Genomic DNA, 18,710 nt, shown 5'->3' on the forward strand with positions numbered 1-18,710 from the left:
CAGTGAGAGATTATTTTGTCATGGGAATGTCACCTTTAAGTAATGTCTGTCTGATCAAATAAGAAGTCTTACAACACCAGGTTAAAGTCCAACAGGTTTGTTTCAAACACAATATATAAATCTATGTAATCTATATAAATATTTCTGGAACGTACCTCGCCATTCACCTGAGGAAGGAGCAGTGCTCCGAAAGCCAGTGATTTGAAACAAACCTGTTGGACTTTAACCTGGTGTTGTAAGACTTCTTACTGTGCTCACCCCAGTCCAACGCTGGCATCTCCACATCACGTCTGCTCAAGTGCTGCAGTGATGTCAGAGCTTTGAGAAAAACCTTGGGTGTGTCTGTTTTTTAGTTTCGTTTTAGAGTTGGAGCTGCAGCCAGCCAAAGAAGGTGTAATTTTGATCTCTCTGCAATCTAAAGACCATCTCTAGATAATTTGGTGAATTCAGAGTGATAACTGCTCTCAGTAGAGAATTTAAATCTGATGTGGGTTTTTTTGTCTTATGGGTGTTAAAAGGAAAGTTTAAGGATTACTTAAGAGTGTTGTATTCTTTGGGAGTTGTATTTGAATTGATGGTTGCCAAGATGTTCTGTGTATGTTTTAAAAAGGTTAACTGAGTTCATTGAATAAACATTGTTTTGCTTTAAAAATACTTCTTGAATTCTGCTGTACCACACCTGTAGAGTGGGTTGTGTGTTCCCCATACCACAATCTAGTAAACGTTGTGGGCCAGGTGATCTCCATGATATACTTTGGAGTTCTCTAAACCCTGACCCATAACAATTTGCACAGGGACCATACACAAACAAATTTTATTCAGTATCACATCAATGGCTTAGACCTAGAACCACTGAAGAGTTACAGCACAGAAGGTTTAAGGTTTTGTTTTAGTTAGTAAATCATGGTCGGCACAGGCTTGGAGGGCCAACGGGCCTGTTCCTCTGCTGTACTTTTCTTCTTTCTTTGAAGGAGGCCATTTGGCCCATCTTGTCTATGCCAGCCCGAGGACACCCAGGTGCCCTTTCGAATCCCACCTTCCTGCACCTGGTCCGTAGCCCTGTTGCTTGGAGTACCCAAGGTGCAGATCCAGGTATTTTAAAAAAGAATTTAGGATCCTTGCCTCCACCAACTCGGGCACTGAATTCCAGACACCCACTACCCTCGGTGTAAAAATGTTTTTCTTCCTGTCCCCTCTACACCTTCTGCCACTTAACTTGAACCTATGTCCCCTGATTCCAGAATTCTCTGCCAAGAAAAACAATTTTATCCTGTCCACTCTATATCTCCCCCTCATAATTTTGCACACCACAATCAAATCATCTCTCAACCATCTTTGTACCAAGGAAAATAATCCCAACCGATCCAATCTCTCCTCGTAGCTACACTTTTCTAGCCCTGGCAATAGTCTTGTAAACCTCCTCTGCACTCACCCCAGAGTAATCACCTCCAGCACCTAATGTGGTGACCAGAACTACACACAATACTCCAGTTGTAGCCTCACCAGTGTTTTATACAATTCCAACATTACATCCTTACTTTTATATTCTATACCTCTGCCAACAAAGGACAGCATTCCATATGCTTTTTTTACAACCTTGTCTATGTGAACTGCTGCCTTTGGGGACCCATGTACCTCTACGCCAAGATTATGCACTTCCCCGACCCCATTTATTGTGTACTCCCAACTGTCCAACCTCCCTAAAAGCATGATCTCACACTTAGGTTAAATTCCATCTGCCACCTTTACTGCCCACTCCACCAATCCATCTATATCTTTTTGGAGATTATAGCTATCCTCCAACTGTCCACTACACAGCCAACCTTCATACTCTGCAAATTTCCCAATCGTGCTCCCCACGTTCACGCCCAAATCGTTAATATATAACACAAACAGTAAGGGTCCCAATACAGAGCCCTGTGGAACACCACTTGAAACAACTTTCTGTTTGCAAGGGCATCCAATGACTTCTGTGAGGTTATTGCATGAGCCTGCAGTATAGACTGACCAAGATAGGAGGATTTCTATCGTCATTGATTTATGTTGGTGTTATTTCTGTTATCTACAAATGTGTTTCTGCATTAGCAATGTTTTAATTTTAGCAACCAACTTAACTGCAGGACATCACAGCTGAGTCTGACTCACATGACTGTAAGAGCAGTCAAAGGCTGGGAATTCTTTGGCAATTGTCCACCGTCTGACTCCTCAAAGCCTGCCCACCATCCACAAGGCACCAGTCAGCAATGTGATGGAATACTCTCCACTTGCCTGGATGAGCGCAGCTCCAACAACACAAGAAGCTGGACACCATCCAGGACAAAGCAGCCCGCTTGGTTGGCACCACATCCACAACATTCACTCCGACGCACAGCGTCAGCTGTGTGGACCATCTACAAGATGCACTGCAGGAACTCACCTAGGCTCCTCTGACAGCACCTTCCTTCACTGTCACTGGGTCAAAATCCAGAACTCCCTCCCTAACAGCACTGTGGGTGTACATACACCACATGGACTGCAGCGGTTCAAGGCAGCTCATCACTACCCTCACAAGGGCAATTACAGATGGACAATAAATGCTGGCCCAGCCACCGACATCCGTGAAAGAATAGGAGGCCAAATCACTGAGTGTCTTTAAGACAGAGATAGATAGGTTCTTGATTAATAAGGGTATCAGGGATTATGAGGAGAAGGCAGGAGAATGGGGATGAGAAAATATCAGCCATGATTGAATGGCGGAGCAGACTCGATGGGCCAAGTGGCCTAATTCTGCTCCTATATCTTATGGCCTAACAAATAAAAACCGTAACTGCATTCACATTGGCTGGATAGAGATCAGGAGCAGGAGCCATAGCCAAACTCTCTCCATTTCAGCCCCAGTGCTCCCAGAGTAAACATGCTGCTTTAAGTGAGATCAACAGGACAGTTTCACACTGGGCAGTAAAGTTACTGGGCTAACAGGGGTCAGAACCGTGCTGAACTGTACTTTCAACTGACTCAAAACGAGGAATAGATGTATCAGATTAAGGAGATCATTAATCACTTCAATATTTTGAAATCCACAATACCAAAATGTAGAGAAGGGAAGGATAACAAGTGATTAGACAGATTGAGAAATGTTTAAAGGAAACAAGAAACTGAATTAAGAGCAATTTCCAATTTTATTAGAGATGTTTTTCATTTTTTCATGTATACAGGACTCTCCAAACATGAAATTGCATTAAGTTCCGACTCAATAAGCAGTTGAATGTATGTCCAATGATGAAAATACTCACTTTTCAGACTCTTTATGCCACCTTTGATCCCCACACAAGCTGCAGAGCTCTGACGTACTTGAAGCAGCTACAAAACAAGCGTATCTCTGGGTGACTGGACTCAAGAGCACAGGGAAGGGGCGGTAAGAAAACATCAAGTCCATCCTCCACCTGCACACAGTTAAAGGATTGAATGACCTACGCCTCTTCCTCGGATGGTGCAGCTAAAGTCAGGGAGACACTGTGGGGGACATCCCAAGAATATTCACACCTACTTCAGACACAATCTGCACATCCTGTCCTCTGGAGGACTGAGAGTGTAGAAATACCCATTTCAATTACAGAAATTGTCTCCAGATTTTGCCCCCCTAACCCCAAGATGCTCCATGATCATTTGTTATAAACAAACCAAGACTGTCAAACAGGGTTCCAGTGTAAAGAATGCAGCTGAGCCCAGTCCTTTACACACACTCTCCAGCAGGGGTCACTTGATAGCAATTCAACGCAGGAATCTGTCAATTTAGCCTTTCACTTCCGAACTCGAGGCTAAGGGACAGATCTGACATGTTAAACATGGCTCACGGCTCTAACGCGCCCCAATGACTTATCCTTTACCGAGGATCTGAGCAGGTGAATCACAGACAGGGAGGGTCAATAAGCAGATCGTGGCTACAATTGGCCAGAGTGGAGTTTGAGGCTCATGTCCTTCATTACCATTGACTTTCTTAGTCTGCAACAATAGACGAGGGCAGGGTCTAGCTTAGGCCGGGGTCTTCCACAGACTGAATGTCAACTGTCACCATCTCTGTCCATTCACAAACTGAGAGTCCCGTATTTCAATGAAAGCAGAAGTTCGGACATGGACCCCACGCCAATTGGAGGGGGAGGGAGTATTGACTTGGTAAGGTCTTGCTATCTACTTGGTCAGAATTGGGACCACTTGCCAGATACACCCAGCCCGAGTTCAGCCTGGAACAGGATCGGACTAGAGAGTCAAAGCACTGAGTATTCAGTTAAAGGACTGGGCACAATTGGAGATCAGTGCTCGATTTCCTCCCATTTGCTTTGTTTTTAGTGGTGAGGCTATTACAAATATTACTCTCCATGCACCATGTGCTTGTTCACCCGAGACTTCACTCATCTGCACTTGTCTTTTGGAGGCTGCAGGGTGTGGGGAGAAGAGAAATACGCCCAGAGATGTTGGTAACCATCTGTTTCTTGCAGTTTCTCCCCGTTCTCTACCCTTCCACACCCACCTCAACCGTGGGCATTGGGAGTCTGCTTCCAAATCCCAACATCTGGAAGATGCAAACTGGACAAATGCTCAAGAAAAACCTGTTTCCTTTCAACTCCAGACTCAAACACAGGAACTGGGGAGCAGTCAAATGGAGGAGGAATTTCACCACCAACTTCAAATATTAAGGGAAAACAAGTTTGTTTACCAGACACTACACACAGCACAGGCGGTTAACGTACTGCGAAGTACCTTCCTGTAGCTTTTACAAGTACACAGTATCCAATCAGAAGCTAGTGTCAGCAGTGTCTGCCACCGTTGCTTCTATTTACGTTGGACTGATTTTAAGGTTAGAGTCCCAATCTTTCTGGTTCACCATCTGGTCCAAACCTAGTGGAAAATTGGTTGGCATATAAATTCCCCAAGTTAACAGACATCAGGAATTCAACATCGAACGTTTTTGTAGAATAAAGTTGTCAGTAAGTTGAAACAAACAGTAATATGTTCACACGTGCCAAATAAAACAGGAACAAAATTAGTTACCCCGACTACTTTGATTTTTTTTTTTTAAAAGGAAAAAAGGGGACAAATATGCAACCCATTTCCTGCAAATAATTAACGGAAAAAAAGGGGCATTTCTAAATCAAAGGCAAATGTAGATTCACAGAATTAAATGAAAAGTTTAAGGAAATACATTGAAAAATAAAACTACAGATTTTAAGGGGGATATGCAGAAGAACTGAAAACCAAAGCAGCCGTGTGCAGATGGATCTTAAAAACTATGGATATTGCGCAGTGCAATGCAAAGGAAAATAACACTCTGGATTAATTCCAATGCCTTAGGAAATGTGTGAAGGAAATTGCACAGAATCAGAACACAGCAGAGAAAAACCATCAACTTATAGGGGCTGGTTTTAAAGTAAAATATCTGCTTAAAATGCTGATCTATTAAGTGTGCACTGTGCTGCAGCAACACCATCAAGTGGTTGTTTTCAGGCTGGTTCTACAGAAAGGCTCACTGAGCCCTCTTTAAAAATGGGGATTGGTACAGGGAGAATCTTTGTAGCCACCTTTTAAGCATTTTTCAAATTGCAGTGGAGAAAACAAAACGAACACTGCCCTAACGAGGGCAAGTGTTCTTCCATAGACCACCCAGCAGCTCACACCAACTGGTCGCACAGTTCAACTAATAACAACGAGAGAGGCAGATAGTGATTTCCACCTCACTGCTCACTCACTTCCATCAATAATGGGAATCTGCATGTTCAGAGATACATTGTGATATTTCTGTGGCTAACATTCGTGGGTGTCACAGTTTCACGTGTCTGGCCTTCTGCATACCCCAACTTCACAGATAAATGTTTCACCCTCATCCAAAAAAAAAAACTAAAGACTGAATTGTTTTGACACAGATTAAAAACGTCTGTACAAGATTTACACCCTTAAGCGAAACATAACCATGTAATTTTAGATGGCAACACCAGGTCCCCAGCTAAAATATCCTCTTCCTCTTCAAGTAAGAGTCAGCGTAGTGGCCACCCAGGCCTTGCGAGTGCTGTCCAATGTAGCCTCCCTCTGGGCTGGGCTCAGGTGATGGGATCAGATGAGAAGCACCCCGCTTGTGACCAACAAGTGGCGCCTGGAACAGAGAGAATTAAAATCAACTGAAGGACAATTTCAATCAACCCCCATCCCACTCGTACCCCTCTCCTCCTCCTAAATTTTCGACCACTGCTGACACCGCTTCAATAGAAAAGTGCTAAAGGAAGAGAGACCATCCTTTTCTTTTTTTAAAATAAATTTAGAGTACCCAAGCATTTTTTTCCAATTAAGGGGCAATTTAGCGTGGCCAATCCACCTAGCCTTCACATCTTTGGGTTGTGGGGGTGAGACCCACGCAAACACAGGGAGAATGTGCAAACTCCACACGGACAGTAACTCGGGTCCTCAGCGCCGTAGGCAGCAGTGCTAACCACTGCATCACCCTGAAGAGAGGCTACCCTTGTTTAGTAGCTCCAATGGGTGTCTGATGTTTACAAATAATATTGGATCCAAGGAATGAAGCTGAAACTATAACACACTGATGTGTAATGATCTGCCTTCACAGGTTGTCCAGCATTTTCTCTAAATACTTTTAACCCTGAGAAAGTCCATTTCATTTTTAGGGTTTTACTGGAGGTATTGTCTGCTTGGGTTCAGTTTTTTGAATGAGTAAGCTTGGATGCTTTCCTACCCAGTATCTTGGTAGGTTGCAGAGAACTCAGAAAAGCTTCAACACTGTTAGCATCTTGGTTAATAAATGTGTGCGCGCGCAATTTTCCTGGGGTTCTGCCTCTCTGCTGTCATAGCGAAAGGGCAGCTAATATGGCAGGTCCTGTATGACTAACGTTGAGTGGTGGTTACCACACAGAACCATTGCATTCTTAACTTGGACAGCACGGTGGTCAGCGTTGCTGCCTCACAGCGCCAGGGACTCAGGTTCGATTCCAACCTTGGGTGACTGTGTGTGCGGAGTCTGCACGTTTGCCCCATGTCTGCGTGGTTTCCTCCCACAGTCCAAACATGTGCCAGTTAGATGGATTGGCCATGCTAATTTGCGCCTGAGGGAGTTAAAGGAATAGGATGGGGGTTTGGGCTCAGGTAGGGTGGTCTTCGAAGGGTCAGTGCAGACTCAATGGGCCGAATGGCCTCCTTCTGCACTGTAGGAATTCTATGATATCTTTCCTTTGTAAAAAGGAAGGTCGCACCACCCCTGACCAAATCCAGAATGAGTAACCTCCTGTCTCCGAGTTCAGACACGGTTATTCCCAGTACACTGTGCAGCTCTGCTGACTCTCCCACCTGTAACAGATTGGTTCTACTCTGACATCCCATGAGAAGGTCACCAAGATTATTAAATCTACAGGTGGATTACTCTTCACAAAACAGTCTTTAATTGAATACCTATTAGGTGGATGAATTTAAATCCTCTTTCAAAATTTGAGTTCTAAGGAAGCCACAAGTTAGGCTGCAAGTCTAATGTTTGAATGCACATTCCTGACAAACTCAGACCATTGCCTATTGCACAATCCTACACCAGACAATACTCCATTAAACTGGAACACCAGGAGATCGCTCATTGTAGTTACGATGCCATGTGCAGAGGCACAATGCAAAGACAATAAGAGAGAAACAGAGCGATCAGATGGTTACCTTCAGCATGGGGCCTGGTGGAGAGTTGGAAGGCCGAGCACCCAAGAGTCCTGCCCCAGAACTCAGCATTGGATTTAACTGCAACACAGCAGACAACAGTCACATCTCCAGCTCTCAGTATCACAATCATTTCACACGGTGACAACAATTATTCTGCATTTACACAGGATTTGAAACACTAAGTGGAAATACTATCAGTGATAATGGGGAAATGGCAGACACGGTGAACAATAACTTTGCCTCGGTGTTTACAGTTGAAGGACGACAACTTGTCGGAAGTCCGGAAAAAAATATTGTCGATAGAGAAAAATGAAATGAAAATCGCTTATCGTCACGAGTAGGTTTCAATGAAGTTACTGTGAAAAGCCCCTAGTCGCCACATTCCGGCACTTGTCTGGGGAGGCTGGTACGGGAATCGAACGAGTTACTGCTGGCCTGCTTTAAAAGCTAGCGATTTAGCTCAGTGAGCTAAACCAGCCCCAGGACTGGGAATTAATACAATTAACCCAAGTACAGCATCAGTAACTAGAAAGTTAATGGAACTAAAGAGTGGCAAATCCCCAGCACCTGACTGGTTCCACCAGAGGGTGTTAAAGGAAGTAGAGGAACACGCTGTAAATGCCCAAACTATAATCTTCCAGAGTTCCCGAGATTCAGGAATAGTCCCTCTGGATTGGAAAATTTCACATGTCACTCCACTTTTTAAGAAGGGTGAAAGGAGAAAACCAGGGAATTACAGGCCGGTTAGCCTGAAGTCTGTGGTGGGAAAAATGCTGGAGTTTATAATCAAGGATAGTGGGGGAATGAACACCTTGAAAAATGTTGGTCAATCAGGGAGAGGCAGCATGGATTTGTGAAGGGAAGGTCATGCCTGACTAATTGAAGAGGTGACTCAGGTAAAGGATAGGGGAATGTCCATGGATGTTATTCACACGGACTTCCAGAAAGCATTTGATAAAGCCCCACATGGGAGACTGTTAACTAAGGTGGAAGTCCACGGAGTTGAGGAAAGATTATTGACACTGTTAGGAAATTGGCTGAGTGCCAGGCGACAGAGTGGGGAATTACTCTAATTGGCAGACGGTGACTAGTGGTGTACCACAGGGCCTCAATTATCCACACTATTCAAGATTAGATGATGGCATAGAAAGTCATACATCCAAATGATACAAAGTTAGGTGGGCATTGTAGACAGTCTAGATGATGGCATAAAATTGCAAGGGGATATTGAGAGACTAGGTGAATGGGTAAAATTGTGGCAGATGGAATTCAATGTAAACAAATGTGAGGTTACCCATTTTGGACCAAAAAAGGATGGGGCAGAGTACATTCTGAATGGAAAGAGGTTATGTACAGTGGATGTTCAAGGAGACTTGGGGGTTCATGTGCATAGATTCTTAACATGCCACGAACAAGTACAGAAAATAATCAAGCCTTTATATTTAGAGGATTGGTGTCCAAAGACACAGGGGTTATGCTGCAGCTTTACAAAACCCTGGTTAGACCCCACTTGGAGTCACTGTGAACAGTTCTGAGCACCTCACCGCAGGAAGGATATTTTGGCTTTGGAGGGAGTGCAATCTAATAATAATAACGTAGGTTTACAAAAACGATACCTGAACTACATGGGTTAAGTTACGAGAACAGATTGGGTGAGGCTTGTTTTCCCTCGAATTGAGGATTAAGGGGTAATCTGATATGAAGCATTCAAGATATTAACAGGGGAAGACAGGGTAGATGAAGATAAACTATTTCCATTGATTGGAGATTCTGAAACGGGGAGGAAAGAGTCTAAAAATTAGGGCCAGACCGTTCAGGAGAGACGTTGGGAAGAACTTCTTCACTCAAAGGGTGGGTAGAGGTTTGGGACTCTCTCCCCAGACAGCTGTTGTTAATGGAGTTAGGTCACAGATCAGCCATGATCTCATTAAATGGCAGGACAGGCTCGAGGGAGATTGTGAGAGATTGCAGAACTCGGAGGAGGAAATGCGAGGCTCACTCATCGACAGAGATGGCAGGTCGTGACAAAACGACGCCCAGAGAAATCTCTTCAAGAGCCCCCCCACCACCACCAGTCCCAATGCACCTGGACATTTCCTGGTGAATTAGATTATCTAACACAGCATCAAGGCTAGTTTAATGATGCTAAACTCGTGAGCTGTGAAATTCTACTGGCTACTTAGTGTACTGACAGAAGCTAAAACCACATTGTGGCATCAGTTGAGAAATCACAGACTTGTTCCAATTCAATGGATAAGGCAGCAAAATGGTGAACTGAATTTAAAATCCATGACCCAGCTGCTAGTTAGAAGGAAGACCCCAGCAAAGGGAGGGGGTAAAACAAGAACTTCCTGAAGTGTCATTTCTCTCGTCACATGGGGGAGTCAGTTCAGTCCTCAACAACCGCCCAGGTTGGGGATGTGCCTTCAAGCCTGACACCAGCAAGGTGCCACGGGATTACAGAACCATTATTTGAGGATACTGTATTAAACAAAGATCCCATCCATCTGTTGACTGGTCAAAGAGGAAGAGGATTTCATGGCATCCTGATAACCTTTCCTCCCTCAACAAACAATTGCCGTAGTGAGTCAATGCTCTGTAAAATAAGTCACTGTACACGATGCACCTGGACATGTTTGAGGATCTTGGTCCAGTGTTACAATTCATTTAGAACCAACATGGGGCGCTAGCGGGGTATGGAGGACTGTATCAACACTTCAACCCCAGCTTTCCACAGGGAGAGGCGACTGCCAGCCGCACTCCTCCCCTCACTGAAGTCTGGCTTCACGTCCGGCACAAACCCCACTTTAGTTGAGTTATTTTAACTGTGGTGAATTCTAGTCTAGGTGGAGTCTATCCGCTGTGAACATTCACACACGGACTCTTTCCAGAGGATATGTCACTGGACAATCAACCAGGAAGAGGATTCCTGACTGGTTCACCCTGGAGTGACATTGCCCAACCGTGGCTGCAATCAGTTAACCAATCACACACTGGGAGGGGAAACCAAATTACTAAAAACTGGAAGGTGGGATATTAAAATGATCCGAGCATCCTAGTTAAAATGTGCTGCCCTCACAGTTAGAGAAAGCTGTGTTGCCTCGGGTGTAAATAAACCCTGGTTATTAGTTAATAAATCAGCTTCACAAAACAGTCTGCTAACAATTGGTGGCATACCTTGCTGGAGTAGCCCTGTCGCAGTCCAGCTCTTACACCACTGGTGAAATAGGATGTGGGAGAGCTGGAGTACATGGAAGGGGCGGCAGGCTCCAAATCATTGTATCCACTTGGTGTTGATCGCTTAAACAAGGAACAGAATGTTAACAATCTTACACTTCAAACAAAGTTCAACAATTTCCAAATGACTGTAATTTGAAGAGAACTTCCGGCCAATCCAGGAGAAACAGCCAAATAACCTCACTTTACATTGCCCCTGTTCTCTCAAGGTTTGTACCAGGATGAATCTAACCAACCTGGACAGTTACATCCCTCAGACTGGACCCCAGCAAAACAGTCTCAGCCGGTGTTGACGCACATGTACTGGATGAGGATCCAGAATTAATAGGTTGATTAGCCTGAACCCATTCTGAGGTTAAGAGTAAAGAAGTTTTGGTGAATTCTAAATATTCCTAGAATTTACAGTGCAGGAGGCCATTCGGCCCATCAAGTCTGCCCCGACCCTTGGAAAGAGCACCCCATTTAAGGCCGCACTTCCAACCTATCCCCCTAACCCCACCTAACCTTTTTTTGGACACTAAGGGGCAATTTAGCATGGCCAATCCACCTAACCTGCACATCTGGGCAGCAGGGTAGCATGGTGGTTAGCATAAATGCTTCACAGCTCCAGGGTCCCAGCTCCGGGTGCTCCGGTTTCCTCCCACAGTCCAAAGATGTGCGGGTTAGATGGATTGGCCATGCTAAATTGCCTGTAGTGTCCTAATAAAAGTAAGGTTAAGGGGGGGTTGTTGGGTTACGGGTATAGGGTGGATACGTGGGTTTGAGTAGGGTGATCATGGCTCGGCACAACATTGAGGGCCGAAGGGCCTGTTCTGTGCTGTACTGTTCTATGTTCTATCTTTGGATAGCGGGAGGAAAATGGAGCACCCGGAGGAAACCCACGCAGACCCACCAGGGAGAACATGCAGACTCTGCACAGACAGTGACCCAAGCCAGGAATCGAACCTAGGACCCTGGAGCTGTGAAGCAACTGTGCTACCGTGCCACCAAGTAAACCCAGAGACCAAGGATCAACCTGGAAAAGGTCTTTATGACAGTATGTAATGCATGTTTCCCTGATCTGTTACTAGGCAACTCAAAATGTTCTGCACAGTACAGAGAAGCTGTGATTTGATTAATTAGCAATCTGGAGTCTGGGGAATAATTTGAACAGTTTTTTAATTCTAATATTTACCTCATTTCGGTCAGATCCATATCCTCCATGTCCAGGGTCCGGCAGCAGTGGGTATCGTTCCATCTCCCTTTCCTAATGAAAAAAACCTCAAGTGAACTTGGATTTTCCCTCCTCAGGGCATCAACTCCTTATTGGGGCACCGGACAGGTTTTACTGACAGCCCACAACTTTTTCAACTGGTCATTATTGGAAGCAAGTGCCATCAGGCTATGCGACTACACCTTGCACCTTCGCCAATCCCTTTGCAGCAGCTGACAGCAAATGAGTGGCTGTTCGGCCTTCCTGCGGAGGCTGACTGTAGTTTGCCAACTCCAGGCTGCCAGAGATGAACAGACAGAGCAACAGACTGGGCTGAGGACAGAGTTGGGAATGTTGGAAGTCTTCCGAGTTCCAAACAACAGCGATGACTGAAATCAGTCACTGAGCTGTCCCGCCCTGATGGGATGGACTGTATCCAGTAAAAGGAGCTGCAGTTACTGGCGGCTGAATTTAATAAGGCAGAGTCGCCAACAAAGGGAGTTATGAACCAGTTAACACGGCGCCCCGAATGCTGCATTCTAATTGTCAACTTGCTTTGCAAAACCTACCTCATTTCGATCACGCCCGTAGCCCCCCATTCCTCCAAGGCCAGGGTCACGGGACATTGAGTATCTCTCCAGCTCCCTTTCCTAATCAGGAAAAAAAACCTCAAAATCAGACCATTCATTTCACTGGAGAAACATCTTTTCTTTGTCAAAGCCCATAATCGCCTGGTACTTCCCACAGATTCCTGCTGCTACCTCTCTCGACCAGCCTTTGTACAAGTGAATCTCAGCAAGGCTCGTCACAGCAGTCTAACCTTCACAGAATCCAAGCTAAACCTAGTTCCTCACTATGCAGGGCACTGGCAATGAACACAAAGCCCAGCACAGTGTACCGAGGTTGCTGATTATAGCCCTGGTGAAGAGTTAACTCTTCTCGTCTGGAGAGGAAATCCAAGGTCCTTCGGCCTGTAAACTGAGCTAATCTATCCCGAGACCCTACAGCACCCAAGCATCCAGCTGCCTACACCAGACTTCCAATCATAGATATCCTTTTGAAGATTTACCTCATTTCTGTCACGACTGTAGCTTCTAGGCCCAGGATTACGTGATGGTGGGTAGCGCTCCATTTCTCCTTCCTAATAAAATAAAATTAGAATGTTAACTTAAAAGAATAAAGTCAGTTTTCTCTTTTCCTTTCTGAGGTAGTTACTGGAACATGGGCAGTTCTATTTCTTTCAGTCTTCACGATAAAGACAGGTAATCTGATATAATAATAATCGCTTATTGTCACAAGTAGGCTTCAATGAAGTTACTGTGAAAAGCCCCTAGTCGCCACATTCTGGCACCTGCTCGGGGAGGCCATTATAGGAATTGAATCCACGCTGCTGGCCTTGTTCTGCATTGCAAGTCAGCTATTTAGCCCACTGTGCTAAACCAGCCCCGATGTGATGGGTATCCATGGGCCAAACACAAGCCTAACCCTCAATGGTTTAACTTGAAAGACGGCACCCTAAACCTAAGCGTTCCCTCAAAACTAGAGTGAATACCCCAATGCACCTGAAAGTTCACAGCATATATAGTTTGCCAATATATTACCAAATTTTGAGTTTCATATGAAAAATGCAAATACTTTGCCACAGTAAAATTAAAGTGACCAGCCTCCCCAATGTGCCTAACTGCTCTGTGGATCAGTTCCCTAAACAAACAGATGATGGGAGACTAGAAACAAGTGTTGGCAACAGCAGTAGACAAACACCGTAGCAAATGTTTACTCAGTAATAGGAACTGAGGGCAGCACGGTGGCGGAGTGGTTAGCCCTGCAGTATCACGGCACCGAGGTCCCAGGGTCGATCCCAGCTCTGGGTCACTGTCAGTGTGGAGTTTGCACATTCTCCGTGTCTGCGTGGGTCTCATCCCCACAACCCAAAGATGTGTAGGGTGGGTGAATTGGCCACGCTAAATTGCCCCTTAATTGGAAAAAATGAATTGGGTACTCTAAATTTAGAAAAAAGGTAATAGGAACTGAACAAGAACGATGGATATGGTAGATTATTCAGATAAAGGATTCCACTGATTGTGACAAACTGCCAACAGACAATATATTCCAAACATACCTGTTCATAATCCCTGTAAGACTGATTGTAATCATCATAACTTTCATAATTTCCATAACTCAACTGGCTGCTTCCAGACTCTGGATAGTCACTGATGCTGGATCCCTGCTGACCTCTGGAGATGGAACTGGGATAGTTCCCCAGAAGACCAGTGCTCTGGCCATAAGACATTGAGTTGCTGCTGGAATCACCTATGAGATAAAGAGCATTTTTAATGGCAGCAGAGAACCTGGTAACGTTGTGCCTCAGAGCTGTGCCTGACATGGATGCTTAAGGTACAAAGTTCAGCAAGGTTCAGGGCGTGTGGCGGGCTGGCGTGTGCGGAATGGAAGAGGGACGGTCTGCGGAGCGGGTGGCATCCGTGAGGCGGGTCAGGGTGGGGAGAGGGCAGGGGTGACGGGTACTAGGGAGACAGATGGTGAGAGTGACCTGCGCCGAGGGGCTGAGGGCAGGTGTGGCACAGATAGGGAGGGGCTGAGACATATTGGGGGGGGGGGGGGGGGGGGGGGGGGGGAGCGCAGGGCTGCTGTGCAGAATGGAGAAGATGGGGTTTCGGGATTGTGGGATAGTGGGTTCACTTAGTTATAGTTTGAAGCAAAATGTTTTCAATCCACAGTTTGACATTCGTTGCAAATATGTGGAGGGAAAATGCAGCATAACGGGAGCATCAATTATGACATGATCCACACCCTCTGATGCTCATTAATATCAAGCTAACCGTCTGCTCCTTACCAGGGAACACACTTTGCAGATTGAGATATGGATTCTGAGGCATTCTGAAGTCTTTTGGTGGTTCTCCCAACAGTGATGGCTGCAACAGAAACATGGCAATATATTTACAGTCAGAATATTCCCTCATCGCAGTCACTACAAACTCTCTGCATTTTACAACAATGTGCATTTAAAACATTTCCAGCTCTGAGTTAACAGTCACGATCTAAACTCCTCAATCACAAGTTTCCAATTGGTAAAGAAAGCACACAAAAAAATGGCTGAACAATTAGTTGGAAGGAATTGCCAATGTTTCCCACCCAGGATGTAACAGGGGACGAGACAGGATTAAACAGGAAAAAAAACCCACTGCAGCCCCTGGAAAATGTTTAAAGCCTGGCCTCTCACCCCTGATGTGACTGAGCCAGTTTCCACTTGCGCCATGCTTTGTTTCCTCTGTTTCTTCAAATCACGGAGCACGGAGCCCAGAATGGACGTGGGGAGGCCTTGTAGAGGAGCTGGAGTAACTGGAGGAGAGGTCACTTGTCGAGAATGCGGCAGATTCTCCATCATTCCCTGCATGTCTGGTGGCATTTGACCAAGGTACTGCTGGGACTGCATTGTTCCCATTGGCATCATAGGCATCTTCATCTGTCCCTGCACTCTTTCAGAATTCAGCCCTGTAAGGAGAACAAATGATGTTGAGAAGACCAGCTTAAGTGAGACGCCTGGTAAAGTAAAGGTAGCCGTTAAATCAAACCATCCTCAATCCAAAAACTCCATATTGTCACCCAATTCAGACTGCAACAGGGGGAGGCAGACATTGGTAATTGTAATATCAATACTGCTAATCTTCTTTCTCCAATTCAGTCCAGTGTTATTTAAAACTCAATCTGTACCGACCTGTAACGCCAGCTGCACCCAATGCAGGAGGTAAAGTCCTTTTGGGTTTAAAAGCACAAGATAAAAATTCTCTACAATGGTTAGAATGAATGCTTTTCATCGATCACAGCCTGTGGTTGTTGGAAGGTGTCAGTCCTCAGAGCGAGATGACGAGGTGTGTGTAAAGATGAACCGACAGGACGTTGATGATGACTGTCGATTCAAAGCAACATGTTTGGTTGGTATATATATATATATTAAAAATAAACTCCACAGCTTCTATTTACGACAAAATTAGCTATTCAACCCTGGGATTCAATCAACCCTCATCTACTTTGCCCAATATTAATGCCATCTGAAACCCTGGAAAGATTAAGAAATCTCTAAATCTCACACTGTGGTGATACTCAGTGTAGTCTGTGCCCTGGACAGCACACCATCCTCATCCCTGTGACATTGGGAGAGGGCCACCTGCAAGCTCTTTGGGTCCTCCATTCACATCTGCCCAGCTGGGACCCAGCACTGACTCCTCCCCTGCAAGCAAATCTAACTGCAAAGCAGTTAGCAAGCTGCAAGAGCCCCAATGAAAGATGCCGATTAGCAGATCTGAAAGCTCTCTCCTCAATCAGTGTAAATTAATTGGTAGGTGCTGTGGGAGCCAGAGGTCCTCAACCTCAGATCAGTAGCTCATGAGCTTAAAGAAGGATAAAGCTCCAACAGCACGTGGGTCGTACCGTCCCATTTCATTATTGGATGTGGATGTTTCAGTGTCTTCCAGTTTTCCTTACAAAATCTTTCTTTGCGTGAGTCATAAGATGATCTCGTCTTTTATTTAGGGCGGGCAGGAACCCATTGGTCAACAGGCATTTTTACAACGGGATAGGCAATCAGAGGGCCTTGCGTTGCCCAACCTGTTATCCTAGGATTGGGCAATGAATATTGAAAAGGTGTGGGGGTGGTATAGCCGGCCAGAGTCCACGTGGGGGTGGATGTAGAGGAAAGACTGTAAAGGCACCAGTTTGAGAGCATTGGTCACAGCTCCCCTTCTGTTTTCCCCAACAAAATAGACACAATGGACAACAATCTGGTGGTGGTGGCCACATTGAGAATATGGAGACAGTTTAGGTGGCATTTTAAACTGGGTGCCTCGTCAGTGTGAGCCCCAGTTTGTGAAAACCATTATTTTGAGCCGGCGGTTTTGGATTTGTCCTTTGGGACATGTGGGGAAGAGGGAGAGAGGAGGAAAGAGAACATGTACGTAATGTGAGTGTCAGCTGTTTATTTCCTATATCAAGGAGTTGGTTCACCGTCAGATTTTAGGGGGGGAACATGGTACATAGGGGATTGGTTCTTTATTTTGGGTGGGTGGGGGGGGGGGGGGGGGGGTGGGGAGGGAGTGTTGTTGCAAGGGTTGAAATCCTGTAATTTATTGTACGTATATTGATGTAAAGGTGATATATTGACTTTTATAGCATTCTGCTACAACACAGATTTGATTACACTAGCTGACAAACCAGTGTACTGGGGGATACATGTGGAAAGTGGGAATAGCTTCAGGGGCTTCTGCATATAAATTATACATACCTGTGGGCGATTCCCCAAGAAGACCCTTTCCCCGCTGTGGAGGGGCTCCGAGTCCGATTGGGTTTTGCTGCAAAGCTGCGAGAGGAGATTCCCCCAGAATGCCGGGCTTCTGAAACACAGACAAACATACAGACAATGCCATTCTGTAACCTGAACATCAATTGCTCATCAATTTAGCTGGTTACCAAGTAAATGAGAAGAGGCAGATCTGCTTCAATCTGTTTGAATGCAGGGCTGTGTCAATTTCTGGAACAGTGTAAAACATAACCCAACAACTCCCCATTGTGTTTATCCAACACATCATCCCTCTTACTGAACTCTCTCCCCTTCTGTCCACACCAATAGGGCCATAATGCATTACAATTCAGTCATTGCTACTCAAGATTTGTTTAGCGCCAAGATATTTGTTTTCCCTTCCAACATCTCCACGTTAAGACTAAATTAATGGCAGTCTCTTGATCAATCTGGTCAGATGGTCATTACAGTGGGAACTCCTTCACTCGTCTATTCATTCCACACTCTGTTCCTTTAAAAACCCAAACTTGCATTCACCTATTCAGCCCCGCCCACTCCCCAGCCCCGGCCACCCCCCCAACCACCCAGCCCAGGCCACCCACCTTTTTCAACTGTGATTGTATGGAGAAAGTATGAGCCGGGATCAGTCACAACACGGAATGGCAAGAGATGTGTTTGGGCCGGGCCGTGGGGCTTTAATGGCACCAATTAAAAATGAAAATTCAAAAGCAGCCACAACTGATTTGCCCATGAGGGACAGCAAATAATCCTGACCCTGCTGCAAAGTGCAGATGTACTTTGGGCTCCGCTACACTGCTTCCATATTTTAATTGCCAATCAATATTCATCAAGGCTTCGTGTACGAAGTTTCAACAGAAACCAATGCCCATGAAATGGCAGTCCAGCCAAAACTCCATGCTAATCTGAATGTTACTTCACAAAACACATTTAATCCCACTCAGCTGCTTCTATATGATCAGCCTTTAAATTGGAATTCCAGGAGACTTTACTAAAATCAGGCAGCTAGCATATTTCTCATTCCGAGAAGGAATTTGCGCTGTTAATAAAAAGCTAGTGCATAGATGGCCATGTCCTGAAAATCGGAATCCAAACAGTAGCAATGTATAAGCAGTCAATGACTTGCCGTTCATTACACCACATGCACACTTTGCATTTTTCACACTTCACTTGCTAAACTGCCATGTGCAAAGCAAGCCCATTCTTGGCAAAGGCTATGGGTGGGATGGGGCGGGAGAGCAAAGGTCAAGCGTGCAAGGTATGAAATATATGGAT

General features: G+C 45.2%; 1 protein-coding gene across 3 annotated transcripts in view; it reads right to left on the minus strand.

Annotated features, from left to right (window-relative positions):
* Positions 1 to 3,139: 3,139 nt before the first annotated feature.
* Positions 3,140 to 18,710, minus strand: part of raver1 (ribonucleoprotein, PTB-binding 1) — a 34,444-nt gene continuing 18,873 nt past the window's right edge. For 2 of the 3 annotated variants that reach the window (XM_038784635.1, XM_038784633.1), the window contains 10 exons: positions 17,403 to 17,511; positions 15,345 to 15,616; positions 14,958 to 15,036; positions 14,226 to 14,416; positions 13,176 to 13,247; positions 12,676 to 12,756; positions 12,089 to 12,160; positions 10,855 to 10,977; positions 7,678 to 7,755; positions 3,140 to 6,124 (listed from right to left, as the gene is read on the minus strand). In XM_038784635.1, the coding sequence (XP_038640563.1) occupies positions 5,978 to 6,124; positions 7,678 to 7,755; positions 10,855 to 10,977; positions 12,089 to 12,160; positions 12,676 to 12,756; positions 13,176 to 13,247; positions 14,226 to 14,416; positions 14,958 to 15,036; positions 15,345 to 15,616; positions 17,403 to 17,511 (1,224 nt within the window). In that variant the 3' untranslated portion in view covers positions 3,140 to 5,977. The remainder of the gene's footprint in view (positions 6,125 to 7,677; positions 7,756 to 10,854; positions 10,978 to 12,088; positions 12,161 to 12,675; positions 12,757 to 13,175; positions 13,248 to 14,225; positions 14,417 to 14,957; positions 15,037 to 15,344; positions 15,617 to 17,402; positions 17,512 to 18,710) is intronic. The other variant, XM_038784634.1, reaches the window with a different exon arrangement.

This window comes from Scyliorhinus canicula, chromosome 25, assembly GCF_902713615.1.
Source record: "Scyliorhinus canicula chromosome 25, sScyCan1.1, whole genome shotgun sequence".
Lineage (NCBI taxonomy): Eukaryota > Metazoa > Chordata > Chondrichthyes > Carcharhiniformes > Scyliorhinidae > Scyliorhinus > Scyliorhinus canicula.